The 19,413-nt window shown below is 40.8% G+C and overlaps 1 protein-coding gene across 1 annotated transcript in view; it reads right to left on the bottom strand.

Moving 5' to 3' along the window:
* Positions 1 to 19,081, bottom strand: part of LOC122925969 (homeobox protein EMX1-like) — a 31,356-nt gene extending 12,275 nt beyond the window's left edge. Inside the window, exon 1 of the mRNA XM_044277362.1 lies at positions 18,571 to 19,081. Within this exon, the coding sequence (XP_044133297.1) occupies positions 18,571 to 18,859 (289 nt within the window). The 5' untranslated portion in view covers positions 18,860 to 19,081. The remainder of the gene's footprint in view (positions 1 to 18,570) is intronic.
* Positions 19,082 to 19,413: the final 332 nt, after the last annotated feature.

Here is a 19,413-nt window from a genome sequence, read left to right as displayed (position 1 = left end):
AGAATTGTGTTATGGTCCGTGGTAACGGAATCCATAACGCAATTCACCTTTTACTAGTAAACAAAGCGTGAACGAATTTCATAATCTGAAATTCGCTCATCTCGAATTATGTCATAATGAGATTAAATGAGATTTCCAGAATATTATGCACACGGTGCGGAAATTTCCAGCGTATAAATTGACCTGTGGTGTGGATTTTGAAATCCCCAGGATATCCATTGTTTTCTTAGCGTGTCCATTGTTTGTGCCTATTCACACAATCGTATCTGTTTTGCTCTCAGCAAAAATGCAGACCCACAAATTTAAAGTGTCTAAATACAGTAGCATCATGGGAAACAAACTATTGAAAATAAGAAATCCTGGCATTGACTAGCTTGGCATGGAAGGTACTGAAATACACATATGTGTGAACTACAGCGTAAGCAAAAAAGCTGACCCCATACATTTGAACTAAGGGCAGGTTCACATCACCGTTATGGATTCCGTTTTTGTTTTCCATTATAACATGGTTATAATGGAAAATAACGAAGCATTCCATTTTGATCCTTCATAATACAAGTCTATGGCAGCATAACGGATCCGTTCTGATTTCCATTATGCAGGAGTCCAGTCCTGCATAACGGAAACCAGGACGGATCCGTTATGATGCCCATAGACTTGTATTATGGCGGAATGCAAAACAGAAGCCTTAAAAAAGGCATTCCATTTTGCTTTCTGTCATAATAGAAGTCTATGGGAATCTATAGACTTCATCCGTCTGGTTTCCGTATGTTTTGCCGTGTTGCATAACGGGAACCAGACGGATCTGTTATGATTCCCATAGACTTCTATGAAGACGGATAAAAACGGAATGCCTCTTAAAGGCTTCCGTTTTGACTTCCGTCTTATGGATTCCGTTATTTTCCGTTATAACCATGTTATAACTGAAAACAAAAACGGAATCCATAACGGTGATGTGAACCTGCCCTAATATGAATATGTTGGAATATTTATAAGATACATACCCTGAGGGAACCGAATCCCAAAATTCTGAAAGCCTCCCGTAAGAGAAGCAGTCTTCTCCTATTCCATTTTCTCATGGCCTGGACATATAAGGCCTCCTTCACATGAGTGAGTTTTCCACGTGGGTGCAATGCACGAAGTGGACGGATAGCACCCGCACTGAATTCTGACCCATTCATTTCAATGGGTCTCTGTACATGAGCATTGTTTTTCACGCATCATTTCTGCGTCACGGGAGAATCACAGCATGTTCTATATTCTGCGTTTTTCTCACAGCCCTTGCCCCATAGGAGTAAATAGGACTTCAGTGAAAAACGCATTGCATCCGGAAAAAACTGAAACACTGAACGCAAATGCAGACAAAACTGACTGAACTTGCTTGCGAAATGGTGCAGGTTTCACTGAAAGCCCCCTGACACAATCCATATCGTTCATGTGAAAGAGGCCTAATGAGCTAATTTTCCTCTTGTGACAGTTCACAGTGCCGCACCAGAAAGATTTTTATGTTCCGGATTGGCAATGCAATTCAGATGTTCCATGATCCAGATTTTTAGGCTACATTCACATGACTGTATGTGTTTTGTGGTCCGCAAAAAATATAGATAATGTCCTTTTGGCATCCGTATTACATCAGTTTTTTTGCATATCCATTGTAACAATGCCTATCCTTGTATGCAAAAGGGACAAGAATAGGACATGTTCTATATTTTTTGTGGGGGTACGGAACAGACATACGGATGCGGAAAGCACACAGTGTGCTGTCCGCATTTTTTGCGGACCCATTGAAAAGAATGGGTCCTTATCCAATCTGCAAAAAAAACATAATGGACACGGAAACAAATATATTCGTGTGCATTTAGCCTAAGGGCTCATGCACACGACCGTATGTATTTTGTAGTCCGCAAAAAACAGGTCCGCAAAAAATACGGATGATGTCCGTGTGCATTCTGTATTTTGCAGGACGGAAATACGGACATACAGAAACGGAATGCACTCAGAGTAACCTTTTTTTTGTGGACCTTTTGAAATGAATGGTTTCGTATACCGTCCGAAAAAAAAAAGGAACGGACATGGAAAGAAAATACGTTCGTGTGCATGAGCCCTAAGGCTGTGGGTATGAATCTTAGAACTGCTTTAACATATTTATATTATTATTACTGTATCTTATATTTATATTAGGCCTCATGCACACGGCCATTGTGCGGACCCCAATGCACGGGCAATGTCTGTGCGGCGCCCGGGACGGATCGAGACCCATTCAATTTTAATGGGTCCGTGATCCGTCCGCACCGCAAAAAAATAGAACATGTTCTATTTTTTGGCGGTGCGGAGGCACGAACAGGAATTCCACAGAAGCACTCCGTAGTGCCTCCATGGGGGTTCCGTGCCTCTGTTCCGCACCGCAGCTCTGGATTGTGGACCCATTCCAGTGAATGGGTCCGCATACGTGATGCGGGGAGCACACGGGCACAAGTCTTTTGCTTATGCCATAGTTCGCACATATGTGCATTTCAGTACCCTCCATGTCAAGCTGGTCTTCAGCTCCATGCCAGGATTTATTTTCAGTAGCTTGTTTCTTATGTTGCTAGTGTATTTAAAGATGTTATTGTTTACTTCATTATTTGTCCATTTTCATATTGTTCATTAATGACCTGAAACGCGTAAGCGATAAGATTTTATCTTTGTATGTGTTCCAATATTGAATAAAGACTTTATGGATTTTATGGAGTAATACTTCCTGGTCAAATTTTGTGACATTTGGTGTGAAAAGAAGATCACGATATCATATTAGAACACATTTATGTCTCATTTATGATGTGCGACATTTTAAAAAGTTTCTACTCCAGGCAACCCCCTCTGGTGTACTTCTACAGGCGTCCAGCGCATTGCACTTGCACTAAACATAATAAGGCTACTTTCACACTAGCGTTCGTCGGTCCGCTCATGAGCTCCGTTTGAAGGAGCTCACGAGCGGACCCGAACGCCTCCGTCCAGCCCTGATGCAGACTGACTGCATCAGTCTGGCGGTGTTCAGCCTCCGCTCCGCTCGCCTCCGCACGGCCAGGCGGACAGCTGAACGCTGCTTGCAGCGTTCAGCTGTCCGCCTGGCCGCGCGGAGGCGAGCAGATCCGTTCAGACTTACAATGTAAGTCAATGGGAACGGATCCGCTTGAAGATGACACCATATGGCTCAATCTTCAAGCGGATCCGTCCCCCATTGACTTTACATTGAAAGTCTGAACGGATCCGCTCAGGCATCTTGCGTACTTAGAAATTTTTCTAAGTTATTAATGCAGACGGATCCGTACTGAACGGAGCCTCCGTCTGCATTAATATGATCGGATCCGTTCAGAACGGATCCGCTCGAACGCTAGTGTGAAAGTAGCCTAATACTGTGCGTCAAATTTGGCACAACCTTACAAAACAAAGACAGACTTAAAACTGACACCAAAACCACAGCAAGTGATAAATCCCCCCCATAGACTTTACTTTTCTAGTTACGTCTGGCCCTGAGGTACTTTGTAGCGTGCAAGTTACACAGTATAATAACATTTAGACACAAATATTATACGAAAGATCAATATTGTGTTAAACCTGCATCCTGAAAGTAGATTTAATTCACTATAGTCTGGGAGCTGACATGTCCTGTGATCCAATGTGTACACATAACGATCGCCAATAACTCTTCTTTATGCCTTTCATTAATTATTCTTTCTGCACCTAACAAGCATCAGGTTAAACTTCCAGGCAAGGAGGTCATGCTCATTTTTAGGAATTTTGTCTTTGATGTATAATATTTTTATTACTTGTGGATAATTATTTTGCTTTTTGACATGAGGTAATTATTGTTGCGATCTTTCATAATTATTCAGATCCAAACTTGTCAATGGGGACAAAACGTAACTGAACAGAACGGAGTGCTCCAAAATACATTCCATTCCGTTCCGTCCTCATACGGGAGAGCAAACGGCAGCATGCTACGGTTTGCTTTCCGTCTTGGGATGAAGAGCAAGACGGATCCGTCATGACCCACCATGTAAGTCAATGGGGACAGATCTTTTTTCTCTGACACAATCTGACACAATAGAAAACGGATCCGTCCCTCATTGACTGAAAGTGGAGTTCATGACGAATCTGTCTTGGCTATGTTAAAGATAATACAACCAGATCTGTTCATAACCAGCAAAAACACTGGCGTGAAATTCGCATAAGCAATATTTAGGCAAAAAAAAAATCTATATATCCAAATTTCCCTGTTTCTCTTCTGGCCCTTTGTTTACCTGCAATAAAAACAATCTCTGCCCCTCCCCCTGCTCTGCAAAGGGAGTGAATAGAAGTGCCCTGAGTGACATGTCTGCCTGCTGGGAGACTCTGCAGCATGTTTTATGTGTAGGACTACAAGTCCCAGCTGTACAATGACACTGCTGTTCCCCCTACCTGTTCTTGTGCAATGCTTTGCAGAACTCCTCCAGTCTGTCAGCTCTGTTTATGCAGGATGAGGAGGGAAGATCCTGTGTCTCTTCACTGCCTGCAGCTACTCAGGAAAGGCTCCAGCCCTCTCTGCTCCTGAAGAGGTTAAAGTTTCCTGAAGAATCCAGTGACAGAGCAGACGGCAGTGCAGGGGCTTTGGCCAGCACAGTGACCTCTGGTGTACAGACACATGTCTGCTCTCTCAGGCTTGTGCACAAAACATCATCAGAGCAAGGAGAGACGCTGACATCACAAGTCATGTGACCCTCAGTGAAATCTGAGAAAGCAGCAACTGCAGATAAAGTAAGTGCATGGTAAAGCCTTTACATTTGATTCATTAGAAACATACAAAGGACAAATAAATAACTCGGACAACCCCTTTAACTGCTTTATGAACACAGCCTTTAGATCAGGCATCGCAAAATGTGGGCACAGATTAATTTTCTAGAGTAGGGCGATGTGACAATTGGGAAACAACAATATGGAGTAAATATGTCAGTAAATGATGGTCATATGATTAAAAATGTGTAGTTTTTCTTCCTTCACCATATTTTTTTTAAAATAAACTTAAAAAAAAAATACTATTTAGGCCTAGGCATAGGATTTTGGACAAAAAGCAGCAAATTGCATCAAAAGGGCATAAAGAACCTGCTCTGTTAGGATAATAAAATAACGTTTTGCATCTATTACTATAAATCATAAGCATAACATGAGGCTAGATTTACGGTAAAGTTTTGCCACTATGTTCCTAGTACAAGTAGGCAGGGCTAACTCAAGTGGGCAGGCAGGGCCTGAAATACCACAGTGCAGCACAAACTACTGCCTTAGCAGAACCAAATACCACAGTGCAGCACAAACTACTGCCTTAGCAGAACCAAATACCACAGTGCAGCACAAACTACTGCCTTAGCAGAACCAAATACCACAGTGCAGCACAAACTACTGCCTTAGCAGAACCAAATACCACAGTGCAGCACAAACTACTGCCGCCCTCACCACCGTATTCAACTCTTTAACCATCCTGGGGACATTCATACAGTTGAATTCAGGAGGGCTCCTGCGGACACTGGCCAGGTGTATACGTAACTGATGCTCCTAGCATTAATGCTGAGACCATCAAATTGTTATGTACCTGTCCGGCAGCAAGGAGGAGGGACAGGCGGCAACCTGAGCATCAGCCCACCAGGAAATTTCCCTTGTAGGGTTTATGGCCAATCTACCCCTGAAAGTTCAATTTTGGCATGGCATCCATGTCACGAACATACTGAAAAGAATAACTGACTATAGCTTTCAATACAACTGTATAAATGGCAAATGTGTGCAATTATATAGTGATATAACTGCATATGTCTGGGGCATAAGTCCGGACTGTGTGAAATGGTTATCAAATGGCCAAACATAAGGAGTGTGAAGAGAACCTGGTCCTGGAGTAGCCCTCCAGTTCAAGAAGAGGACAGCAGACACAACATTTACATGGTGCCCTCTTTTTCATCTTTTTGCAGATCCACCCATTCCTGGGCCCCTAGCCCTACCTGATGTACACTGTGAATTGGTAGTCCAAGAAACGTATGTGAGCAGAGCTGGCAATCTGAGAGCAGCACTGGACAGGCAGGAAGTTTTTTGGACTATCCGATGAACAGTGTTGACAGCCACCTCAGATGACAGAAGAGTAGCTTGGGAATTGGCAGATCTTTAGCCGAAAAGAGAAAAAGGAGAACACTATGTAAATTCAGATGTATTGTATTAGGTCTCATGCACACGACCTTTGTGTGTTTTGCGGTCTGCAAATCGTGGATCCGCAAAACATGAATGGAGGCCGTGTGCGTTCGCAGAGCGGCATGGACAGCCTTTAATATAACTGCCTATTGTCCGCAAAGCGTGGACAAGTATAGGACAGGTTATATTTTTTTTGCGGACCACGGAACAGAGCAATGGATGCGGACAGCACACGGAGTGCTGTCCGCATCTTTTGCAGCACCGTTGAAGTGAATGGGTCTGCATCCGAGCCGCCAAAACTGCGGCTCGGATGCGGACCAAAACAACGGCCGTGTGCATAAGGCCTTAGTGAGCTGTTTTTCTTAAACATAACTGAATACTATGTTGTATCTATTTTCTCCTAGCTTTGATAACATTGGGGCAGATTTATGAAAATCATCAAAAAAATATTTGTTGTCCATAGCAACCAATCAGAACACTGCTTTCATTTTTGAACAGCAAAATAGGAGATGAAACTTGTGATGTGATTGGTTGCTATGCATAATAAAGACAGTTTATGTCTTAGACAGTTTTGATAAATGAGGCCCATACAGTCCAGTCACATGCTAGTGCTTCGGTTACCTTCAGTGCTCAAGTTAATTTTCAGTCCTGAAGAATATATGAGTAATGGAGGCACGTAACAATTACTTTGCACTGCACTAAAAACAGCCCACCTCAGTTGAAATTGGCATAGAGTACTCAGTGGCACGCCTATCAATCTGTCCCACTGTTTCTCCAGAGAGTCCAGTCTCAAGAGTTTTACAGAGCTTAAAGGGGTTGTTTTCTCAAGTACTCTAGCTACCGTTTTTTTTTTTTTTATTTGCCTAATTTGCAGTTTTCTCTTATCCCCCATGCTTGAATCCTACTTCCTGGTTTGTCAGGTGACTGCTGTCCTGTCAGGCCTTAGGGCAGTGAGATGTGTTCTGACATTAGCAGGACATGTGACACTAACCAGTTCATTTTCACTCCACATATTGGAAATGTTCTGTGTAACTGGATTTATAACAGACACAGCTTGTGCAAAACTCATTTGTTAGAGAAAAATTCCTCCTTATGTCTATCTGTCTATTATCCATATGCCTGTCTGTCGATCCATACATCCATGTATCAATAACTGACATGTAACTAAGGCCTCATGCACACGACAGTTTTGTTTTTTGCGGTCCGCAAATTGCTGATCCGCAAAACATGGAAACCGCCTGTGTGCCTTCCGAAATTTGCGGAACGGAACAGGCGACCCATTGTAGAAAAACGGACAAGAATATAACATGCTATATTTTTTTGTGCGGGGCCGCGAAACGGAGCAACGGATGCGGGCAGCACACGAAGTGTGCAAGCATCCTCGTATTCCGGTAAAGCAGTGGTGATTGTGGCAGCAGCATCTGGTATGGTGGACTGAGTCTGATACTACAGACCCAGATATTCTGTTACATCAGGTAATTATTAACCCCTATAGTTACTGACATAAAGACCCCAGAAAGTGTAGTAAGTGTGGCTGCCATTTTATCATGGTATAGCTGCGTAGCCGCCAACAAACGTGCGGGGAGGAGACTCGAGCTCGCGCACACGTGGTGTTCGGCCGAACAGCACGATGTGCTGAGCATCGCAGTGCTCGAGTCAAAATGGTGTTCGGCCCAACACTATGATGACCCTTTAATACAATACACACATCTCACTCCACCGCACAGGTAATCAAGACTGACTATGAGAGCACTAGTCGTGATAAATCTCCCCTATGGGCGCAAATGGTTACAATGGTAATTATCTCCATTTTTTACTTTAGATATCTCTGCTATGAAACTGTCCATCAAAAGAACACATAGCGGGAAGGTATGGTGTAAACAAAAGTATTTTACGTTTTGAAAAGTGTCTAGAAAAAGAAGCTAAACAGGGTTATAAATTGCAGAAAATTTTCTAAAAATTGAGCTGGTACCCTTAGGGTACTTTCACACTTGCGGCAGAAGATTCCATAAGGCAGTTTCGACGCAAACAGATGCATTTGTGAGATGGATTCGGATTCGGATCCGTCTCACAAATGCATTGCAATACCGGATCCGTCTTTCCGGTTGTCATCCGGAAAAACTGATCCGGTATTTATTTTTTTCTCATTTTTAAAGGTCTGCACATTAATGCATCTCAATGGAAAATAATGCCAGATCCAGCATTCCGGCAAGTGTTGCGGATTTTTGGCCGGAGAGAAAACTGCTGCATGCTGCGGTATTTTCTCCGGCCAAAAAACGTAAGAGGGACTGAACTGATGCATCCTGAACGGATTGCTCTCCATTCAGAATGCATTAGGATAAAACTGATCCGTTTTTTTCCGGTATTGAGCCCCTATGACGGAACTCAATACCGGAAAACAAAAACGCTAATGTGAAAGTAGCCTTACACTTCAATGTTGTATAGACTGTATTATCAGGCAGCTGCTGTTAATGTGGAGGAGGATTGAGCTGTACCTTTAAAAACAGCCAGTAATCATAGGGTTAAAGCTTTACAGATTTATGAAACTGTTTTAAGGAAACACTAGCGCACATTTACTAATCCAGTCTAAAATTAGACAGTGTAAACCTAGGGGGTAATGTATCAGTTATGCAGCACCAGAATTTTGGAGTGATTTAGGCTGTTTTATTTTTGAGGTGGTTGTGCCATGCCCAAAAATTGCATTTACTTAGGCCTCTTGCACACGACCGTATGTATTTTGCGGTCCGCAAAAAATACGGATGACATCTGTGTGCATTCTGTATTTTGCGGAACAGAACAGCTGGCCCCTAATAGAACAGTCCTATCCTTGTCTGTAATGCGGACAATAATAGGACATGTTTAATTTTTTTCCAGAACAAAAATATGGAAATGAAATGCACACGGAGTACCTCCGTGTGCATTCCATTTTCGTATTTCCGTTCTGCAAAAAAGTAGTGCATGTCCTATTATTGTCCGCAAATCACTGTCCGAGGCCCCATTCAAGTCAATGGATCCGCCAAAAAATACGGAACGCACACGGAACACATCCATATGTTATCCGTATTTCATCCGTATTTTGAGGATCCATACTGTAGAAATGCTATGCCCAGCCCATATTGCTCATGTGTTTGGTGATTAATAAGTTACTGTTTCCGTTTCCAATCCGCAAAAAACGGATCGCATACGGAAACCATACGGATATGTTTTGTGGAATAACAGAATGGAAGAGGACTTAAATCAGAGAAAGAAAAACCTCAGATACGGAACAACGGATCTGTGAAAAACGGACCGCAAAACAACAACGGTCGTGTGCATGAGCCCTGAGGGTCAGACAGATGTTTTGTGGGCAGGACTTAATTTTGAACAAGATTTATCATTTCAACTTTTTGACAGAAAAAGTCGCAAGTCACCTAAAAAAATGAGCAACAAAGACTGTTTCATAAATCTGACCCATTTGAACTTTTCGGACATAGCCTGGGAATCTGGTTACGTGACTCAAGTACCGGGTTCTCCCTCTGGGTAGTGATATATCTAGGCAGTAAAATAAGTCATGATGCGAATGGTAGTTGAAAGCGTCATATAAATGCTACGTCTGTTCCTGTGCTGATCATGCTGTTCGGTAAACAGTTAGTGGATTAGCACATACCTCTACCCACAATGCATCATGTGGCCCCGTAGAACAAACCTGAGTCACATGGTGTCATGGATACTTTTCAAACACAATGAAAACACTTCTCAACTCATCGAGCCGTACATTGACCACTTAAACCCTGAGGGGAGTGCGCACTTACTAGCGTCTTATCATTTTATGGTTAAATGAACAGGATTGGACATGCCAGCATGCCACTATAGTACATCATAAACTGCTGCTGTAACCTCACACCGCTCTCCTGAGCAATAACACACCACCGAATTATTAGGGCGGCCATATTCTAGATAGAAAGGGTTATTCCATTACCATTTTCAGAATATATTGTAGAATTGTCCAAATCAAATGTAACAGTCTCTCTGTACTAGGACGGTTTTAGGGGCAGGAAACCTGGACAATTACCAGGGTAGGACATGTAAACCATGAACCCCTTCTATATGGCAGAAATATTTTTACACTAAAATGGCACTGAATTAAAGTTGTTTATGGGCATTATATGGTAGTTTCATTTGGATACTGTATTATCTGATCACTGAATGGCCGTATCGTGTGGGCATTGTATACAAGTAATATTTGGCACTGTATGGCAGTTTCTAGTTATACAAAATGTAGGTAAAAATGATATATGTGTAGAATAAAACATATTTTGAAAATGAAGAGGTCATAGTCAGAAGAGAGATCCTACTTTGCTTCTAGACCACCGTCCCTTCTTTTATAAGACCAGCCCTGTCTCTCAAACCTAGAAGGTAGTCTAAGGCCTCTTTCACACGAACGTAAGGGCTCCGTGCCCGTGCTGCGGTTCGCAATGCATGCGCACCGACCGTGGGGGAGCCGAATGACGCTTTGTATTTAATTCATGTCATGTGTATTACGTACACTATACAAAATATTCAAAGTTTTAAACATCATGAGCACAGCTGTGTCCATATATTAGTCCACAAATAGGTCAACAAATGACCTGTGGCATCATTTCTTATATATCCAATGGAAATTCGTAAAAGAAAAACTCTTGTTTGGTGATTTTGCTTTTCTACTATTTCCATTACTTTCTATCTTTTAATCTGTTCATGGAAACTGATTAAAAATTTAAATTTTTCAGGCTTTGGGGAACTCACTGTTTTAACACTGAAAAAAAAAAATCTGAATATCAAATATATAGTTTAGATTATTGATTCAATTGTAAAAGTCATTGTTTAAGCACTAAGGCACCATGACGTTTTTAGATTTTGATTACCGGTACTTGTTAGTCACATACTCTACAGTACAGAATATCAGCGCAGTCATTATAGCTAAAACTCCACGTTCATGATACCAGGTAACGTGATATCCATGTTCTACAAGGCAAAATCTCATTCATTGCTGCAGATATTTACTGCAAGAGAGATCTTTTGTAGAAGTGTCGACTTTTCATAGATTTAATTTGTGGATGTATGATATATTTTTTAATCTGATGGCCCACATAATCCGTATGTGCATGTGTACTTTCACCTGTATTGTAGAATCCGCTGCTATCCTTGCACCCACAGGTTATATCATCAGTAATGACTATATTTATAGTAAATACAAAATCTGTATACTAAAACTAGTTCCGTATATAGTTAGCTGGTAAATCAGAAGCCACAGTTATACTCGGAAGGTTAGAAAAATTATAAGGCTTCCTTAATGTTTTAGTGACAATTTTTGAGGCTGCTAATAACAAAAAATAATTCATTCATTTTTTTTCACAAGCCGTTTTTGACTTTTGGGCGTTTTCCTAAGACATTCATTTTTCTCTATGGAGAAGTACACCATACCTAGCATGGTACAATTTAAATAAAACAAAATGGACCGCCAAAGACACACCACAAGGGAATTGAAAAAAATGCATGGTGTACTGACTATACCTAGCATGGTACAATTTAAATAAAACAAAATGGGCCCCCGAAGACGCACCACAAGGGAATAAATAAAAAATGCATAGTGTACTGACTATAATAATTTCTGCAAACTTACAGCTCACATCGGGAGGTGTGTTTATGCACAAAAAGTAATCAAAATGCCACCCAAAAAACTATGAGGGAAATTTGTCATGAGGGTAGGAACTGAAATAAGCTTTGTTTTAATCTTCATTGGCGTACTATGCACCAAATTTATCAAATGTTGGACTTTGATAAATTTTGTGCATCTTTAACTAAACCTAACACTTTTATCTAGAAATGCTATCCCAGTATTTTTACACCGATCCCTTACTGGAGGTAGTTTTCAACTTTTAATTTTGCAATCTCTTAGAAAAAAAAGGTGCAATGATAAGTCTGGAGTGAAGCTCATTAACATAGCTAACCACGCCCACTTTCCTACCCACTTTTCAAAACTGCATCGAGGCATCTATAAATGCAAAAAGTCACAAAGGTTTACGAAAACAAGCCTAAAAAGTCCAAAAGACCTATTTTCTTTGACTTTTTAAAGTCAGAATACTGCAGCGCCAGGACGTGATAAATTCCACCCATTGTGTGAAAGCAGCCTTGGTCGTAATTTGGTAAATAGATCCTTTTATTTATTTTTTTAACAAGGTCGTTTCAGAAATTGCTTAAAGTTCCTAATGGAGGTGGGATATAAACTGCTTAAACATCTTACACATTAAATTATAAAAGACTCTGAAAACATAAAACTACGGACGTCTTATGTTACTTCGGAGATTTACAGATGGTTTGGGCTCAGACATATTTGAAATACATTACTGTACATGGATCCCTTCTGAGATCTCAATGTTAAATGACAAAGAGGCTATAAAATATTGGAATCTCGATGCCTGTCGAATGGCATGAAATTCTTTATCTCTATGATGTGAAGGTTTTCATGGCTATCCTTTTTACCCATCTCATCGGATGATTATTTTTATATAGCACCACCAAATTCTGGGGCTCTCTACGCTGTAAAATATATACAGATAATACAATGATAAGACATAATACACAATACATGTCATCAGGGCAAAAAGTGAACACTGTGCAAACCAGATATATATTCCACCAATTCAATAACGCACAGACTAATGTCGATAGGATCTTACAGTGACCCAAGTCTGGTGCATTAGAAGCGTGGGGGAATGGATTTTATAGGCGTAATAATGCCTAAAATGCAACTGCATTATGGATGCCCATACAAATGTTAAGGCCTCATAAACATGATCATGTCCGTATTGGATCTGCCAACCACAGATCCACAAAATACGGATACCTTCCGTGTGTACTCTTGCATTTTTGTTCACTCCTATGACTAGAAATGACCATTCTTGTCTGTAATATGGACAGGAATAGGACATCTATTGTACGGATGGCCGATGGATGACATCCTTGTGCTGTCCGTTTTGTTTTTGTGGGTCCATAGAAATGAATAGGCCCGTGTGCAATCCACAAGAAACAAGGATAGCAAAATACGGTCGCGTCTATCAAGGATAATAGGGGGGAAAAAGATGGTTGTAGAGAAATATGGAATAATTGGTTTACAGACTGGGAGAGGAGAAAATAAATAAATAAATAAATAAAAATAAAATAGCAATAAAATAATGTTTTTGATTACTGCATTTTTTTTATATTGGTCTGTGTTTAAAAAATGTTAAATAAAATATTTTGAAACATAAAAAATACGGTCGCGTGCGTGAAGCCTAACTTAAAAAAATCCCACGGCAATGCAGTTTTTTTCAGCCAAGGCGGAAGTAGATTCAGCAGGAAGGAGTATATGTCCTTCCTTTAGATTTTGCATTCCTTCTGAATCCTCGCCTGACTTTGGCCCAAATAACTGGGTCAAAAACGCCAGTGTTTTTCTGATAAATGTGTGTGTTAATAGACAGAACAGTATAGGTAACATAATAAAACATTATTGGCAATCGCTCCTGGCCAAAAGGCCAAATGTGATATTGAAAGACTATAAGAAGTGCCTAAAATAGTAATAGGCTAATAGTGCCATCTCTTTTCATTCAATATAAAATACCTACTCTGATGGGCTACAATGGGGATTGCAATATGTTAATTGTATTCCATAGCAAGTGATGTCACAACAAGCTTCTGTGATTTCACAAGGTACGGCTTCTAACAATATGATCAATTCTTCTCACACATAATTATGCTTACAGGATGATCCTGATCTTCTGTAATTACATGGAATTAACATGCAAACAGTTGATGACACTTTGCTGGTCCTACCCTCAGAGCGAAAGTAATCATATTATTGTAATGAATCATTCATTCCCTTCTTCATCCACATACATTTTATTTCTGGATTGGTTCTGCTCATAGCACGAAGCAACTGTTTACTATGCCGCCATATTTTAGGTTATTTCTCTACTATTATGCAGTGCATGTGTATATGAACCCAGGGGCGTAGATAAAGGCTCATGGGCCCTGGTCTAAAGGTTCAGCTTGGGCCCCCCCTTCCCTCAGTGTTTTGTGGCTAGGGAAGCACATAGCCTTCATGCTGCCTGCGGCAAAAATGTAAACAGTAGACCGACCCCCCCCCATGCCAAATTCTTGACCCAAGCCCTTCCCGCTAGCCAGAGCTATAACTTGACCAGCATGCACTTTCTATAATACTAGTGTCTTCTTATGTGGCACAAGGGTCTTTGGGCCCCCTCAGGCTCCTGGGCCCGGTAGCGACTGCTACCTCTGCACCCCCTATAGCTATGCCCCTGTATGAACCGATTTGTGACTTTGATGGAATCGTTCAGTAGATGTCTAGCCACTTGGACATTACCCCTCCGTAGAGGCCTTTCACGTATATACAGCAATATGGTTCAGTTTTCCTCTGATGTAGTGCCGAAATAGGGAGGGAAACTGAAGCCAGAACTGACCCCATAGTTTTCTACCTGATCATTGATATTATCCATTGCTTTTGATGCCAAATGTAAGATAGTGACAGACTGTATCTGGGCTCTCAGTCTATGAATGCCGGACTGGTGCACAAACTGCCTATATCTCAGAAAGTTCCGGCTGCTGCGATAAAATAACCGCCCAGACAAGTGGTTTATGTGAGCCCAGCCTACACCTCTATTGACTTTGGCTATACCTATACATATATATTTTGCTAAACAGGAAAAGGCTCAGTGCAGATATCTGGGGCTAAGTTGTATCCATACAAATCAGGGCTCATGCACACAAACGTATTTTCTTTCCGTGTCCTCTCCTCTCTTTTGTGGACCGTATGAGGAACCATTCATTTCAATAGGTCCGCAAAAAAAAAAACAGAAGTTACTCCGTGTGCATTCTGTTTCCGTATGTCTATATGTCCGTTCTGCAAAAAATAGAACATGTCCTATTATTGTCCGCATTACGGACAAGGATAGGACTGTTCTATTAGGGGCCAGCTCTTCCGTTCTGCAAAATACAGAATGCACACAGATGTCATCCGTATTTTTTGCGTATCCGTGTTTTTGGAAACGGCAAAATACATATGGTCGTGTGCATGACCCCTCAAAAATCTCGGTTTTGCCTATTTAATTGAAATAGGCAAAATTCGCAAATTATTCACCCAAAATCCATACTGTATAATGCATGTGGGAGGTCTGAAAATATGGTTTCTATTGCACCATATAATGGGATTTTGCAATGAAATTGAACAAGCGTGTAATCTAGCCCCTAGGCCTGTGAATGGCTAACCTCCGGCACTCCAGCTGTGGTAAAACTACCACTGCCAAGATGCACACTTGCTTGGCTGTTCTCAGAACTCCATAGAAATGAATGGAGCATGCTGGGAGTCGTAGTTTCACCCACAGCTGGAGTGCCAGAGGTTAGCCGTCACAGCCCTAGGGCCTTATATAACCACAGGTCCCCATGTTCTGTCCACTTACCCTTTACTCTAATCATCTACATTGGGGTTACCTACAGAGGGACATGTTACACAAGCAGCCATGATAGATGATATGGAGCACAGCTTGGATTTGGAATGACGAGTCATGAGATATGAAAAGTCTGATGAATAGATATAATGGCCCATTGTGAAATGGCCTAATAGTCTTAATAAAGTGTCAGTCATAATCGCAGCGCTTATACGGGTTTCAATGCCCTGTGATCAGGGAGCTGGTGATAATGGGAGGGGTCACGCATGAAACTCTGTGTTATGAGAGGGTCTACGTAAGGCTAGAAATGGTAGCATTACACATTATTAAAACACCATATTCAACCCTTTTACTTATTTTTCTTGAAAGCGTTCAGGGTTTTCCTGTTGGAGGCTCAGTTTCCAATGTATAAAATAGAAAGTGAAACTCTGACATTTTTCAGATATCATGAATTATTAAACACTTACTAATTAAAATTAGATCTTTCCTGTTCTAATTTTTCCCAAATCATAAAGAATTTTCTTAAATCAATCTCAAATTTTATATCCAACTTATGGTTTTTATGAAAAAGTCCCAATGAGCCTGAGGCAGGAAAACTGCAGCAGTATTTCCTACACTAATAATATAAAAATATTAATATCACCGGTAGACTGGTTAACTTTTGTCAGAGACGGTGACAACCGATCAAAGATTAAGGCATCCGATTAAAAAAAAAAAATGTTTCTATTTTGCATCAGATACACCAGCCACGGGGAGAACATACAAACTCCATGTAGATGTTGTCCTTGGTCAGATTCCAACCTAGGACCCCAGTGAGTGCTACAAGGCACCAGTGCTAACCCCTGAGCCACCGTGCTGCGTATATATATATGTTACTGCACATAGTTCTTTGCTCTTAATTTGATAGATATTAGATAGATAGATAGATAGATAGATAGATAGATAGATAGATAGATATGAGATAGATAGATAGATAGATAGATATGAGATAGATAGATAGATAGATAGATAGATAGATAGATAGATATGAGATAGATAGATAGATAGATAGATAGATAGATAGATAGATAGACAGATAGATAGGAGATGAATAGATATGAGATGGATAGATAGATATGAGATGGATAGATAGATATGAGAGAGATAGATAGATAGATAGATAGATAGATAGATAGATAGATAGATAGATAGATATGAGATAGATAGATAGATAGATAGATATGAGATAGATAGATAGATAGATAGATAGATAGATAGATAGATATGAGATAGATAGATAGATAGATAGATAGATAGATAGATAGGAGATGAATAGATATGAGATGGATAGATAGATATGAGATGGATAGATAGATATGAGATGGATAGATAGAACTATAAAATATGAAGAATGGAATGTTCTAGATTCAGAGTTAACTATTTTCTTGCATACAGTATGTGAGACAGAATATAAAGAAACAATGTTACCACATTGGTCATAGAAAGAGACAATTTTATAGAATGAAGTGAACTTGGACTGCCCAGTGTATGAGGTTAGATCATAACCATTTCTTTTGATAGATATTCATAAAACTTATTATTATTATTATATATTACTAAAATATTTATATTTCAACAGAGTTTGACAAATCCATAAAGTGAGATGAGTAAACTATTGATTAACTGAGCACATACATTTCCTACATTCATATGGGTGACAACCAGCGTTCATTATCTGTGATCTCAACACTAAAATCTATCTATTATCTATCTATCTACCAGTATCTATGGCATATCTATCTATCTATTATCTATCTACATATCTATTATCTATCTTTCTATTATCTATTTATCTACCAGTATCTATGGCATATCTATCTATTATCTAGCTACATATCTATTATCTATCTTTCTATTATCTATTTATCTACCAGTATCTATGGCATATCTATCTATTATCTAGCTACATATCTATTATCTATCTTTCTATTATCTATTTATCTACCAGTATCTATGGCATATCTATCTATTATCTATCTACATATCTATTATCTATCTTTCTATTATCTATTTATCTACCAGTATCTATGGCATATCTATCTATCTATTATCTATCTACATATCTATTATCTATCTATCTTTCTATTATCTATCTATCTATCCCTTGTAACTTTTATTTTATCTATTATCTATTTATCTATCTCATATCTATCTACCAGTATCTATGGCATATCTATCTATCCCTTGTAACTTTTATTTGATCTATTATCTATCTATCCATCCATGTATGTCTCAAATTGTGCTTTGTATCAACATGTGTAAATCTATGGTCAGTTTAATATGGCCTGGAAATGGCTCCTGTTTGACTAGGAATTTATTTAATGTAGAAGAAAATACAAATGCTCCTGTTCTCCCAGTCCATAAGGTTTAGTAATTCTGGTAGAACCAAAGGTCCCAGCATTCTTTTCTGGCCCAGGCTCCTACACATAGCTTCTAAAGGCATAGCCAGTGCCACCAATCATAGCACAGACACATAATAAATCAATGATGAAAATAAATACAAATATCACAAGGTTGTAAGTGTAGAAATATCTACCGCTCCCAGGGTGCAGAGACTTTGTCTACATCGGTCACCTATACCGTCGTGCTGTCACCTGCTATTGTATGCAGAGGTCCATGGAGTCAGTGGACAGGGGGCACTAGCTGCTGCTTGTACGGGATGTGAATTCACATCATAGTTTCAGGTGGAGATTGACTGCACTATACATGAAGTGAAGAACATGTTCCTCTACAGACAGAGAAGAGAACCTCCATGAATCCTGCTACATGGTGTATTGCCTTGGAGTGCCTGTACCCCAGAGAATGGTCTTTTGACATTACTCTACATCAGAACTTTCTCATCTAGAACACTGCTCCGTATCTACAGCTGTGCAGCAGCACTCACCAGGCAGCCGGTGCCGCAGGATCCAAGGGCAGAAGCTGAGGGGGTCCCTGTGCAGGATGCGGTGCTGGTGGATCCCCAAGCCGTGTCCATAAGGGTTGACAGGCGGCTCCGGGAAGACCAGATCTGGGGCCCCAAGGAGGCGGATCCCGGGCCGGAGCGGGCCAGGAGGAAGCCCGTGTCCTGCTTCTGGGTACTTTAGGGCAGTGGGTCTGAGAGGTTCCTCTGGACTTCGGTCTGGACCCACTAAAGCTTCAATGGAGAAGCCTTTCCTGGCCGGAGGTAGGAACATGGTGCTGCCCCTGGGGCAGGTTACAAGGGGCAGGCAGAGACGGGCATTACCCAGTGCCAGTAGAAGTAGAATCCTGGGCCAGTTCCTAGAGCGTACCAGCTCTCATCAGTTCTCCCAATATCCTGGATGTGAGGTCTACTCTGCTCCTGACGTCCTCCAGGATCTAGAACATCTTCTGGACAACTGTGTGCTGCAGCCAGGTATGGGTCTAGCATCAGGGACTGCTAGAAGAAGAAGGCAGGGAGAGGGATGTGCACGGATCTCACTTATCTCCTCCTCTGTATCTGCCCTCAGCCCCAGTCACACCCATGGAACAGGAGCTGGGAGGTGCCACCAACACATGTCACCCATGCTGGAAATCTACCACCTGCTACAGGTGCTGGGCACTCATCATATGCCTCCACAGTATTATTCCTAGCAGCACTGGGGCATCACAATAGCCATACAGTCACATAATGCTGGATCCATATCAGGTTTTATATGATACATTAGTGAATATAAATGTAATATTCCAATGTCCGAGGCTTTATGTGTAACACAGACAACGAATTATA

This window comes from Bufo gargarizans, chromosome 2 (assembly GCF_014858855.1).
Source record: "Bufo gargarizans isolate SCDJY-AF-19 chromosome 2, ASM1485885v1, whole genome shotgun sequence".
NCBI classification, from domain to species: domain Eukaryota; kingdom Metazoa; phylum Chordata; class Amphibia; order Anura; family Bufonidae; genus Bufo; species Bufo gargarizans.
Note: the sequence above shows the minus strand (reverse complement) of the source record. Positions and strands in the feature narration are given on the sequence as shown.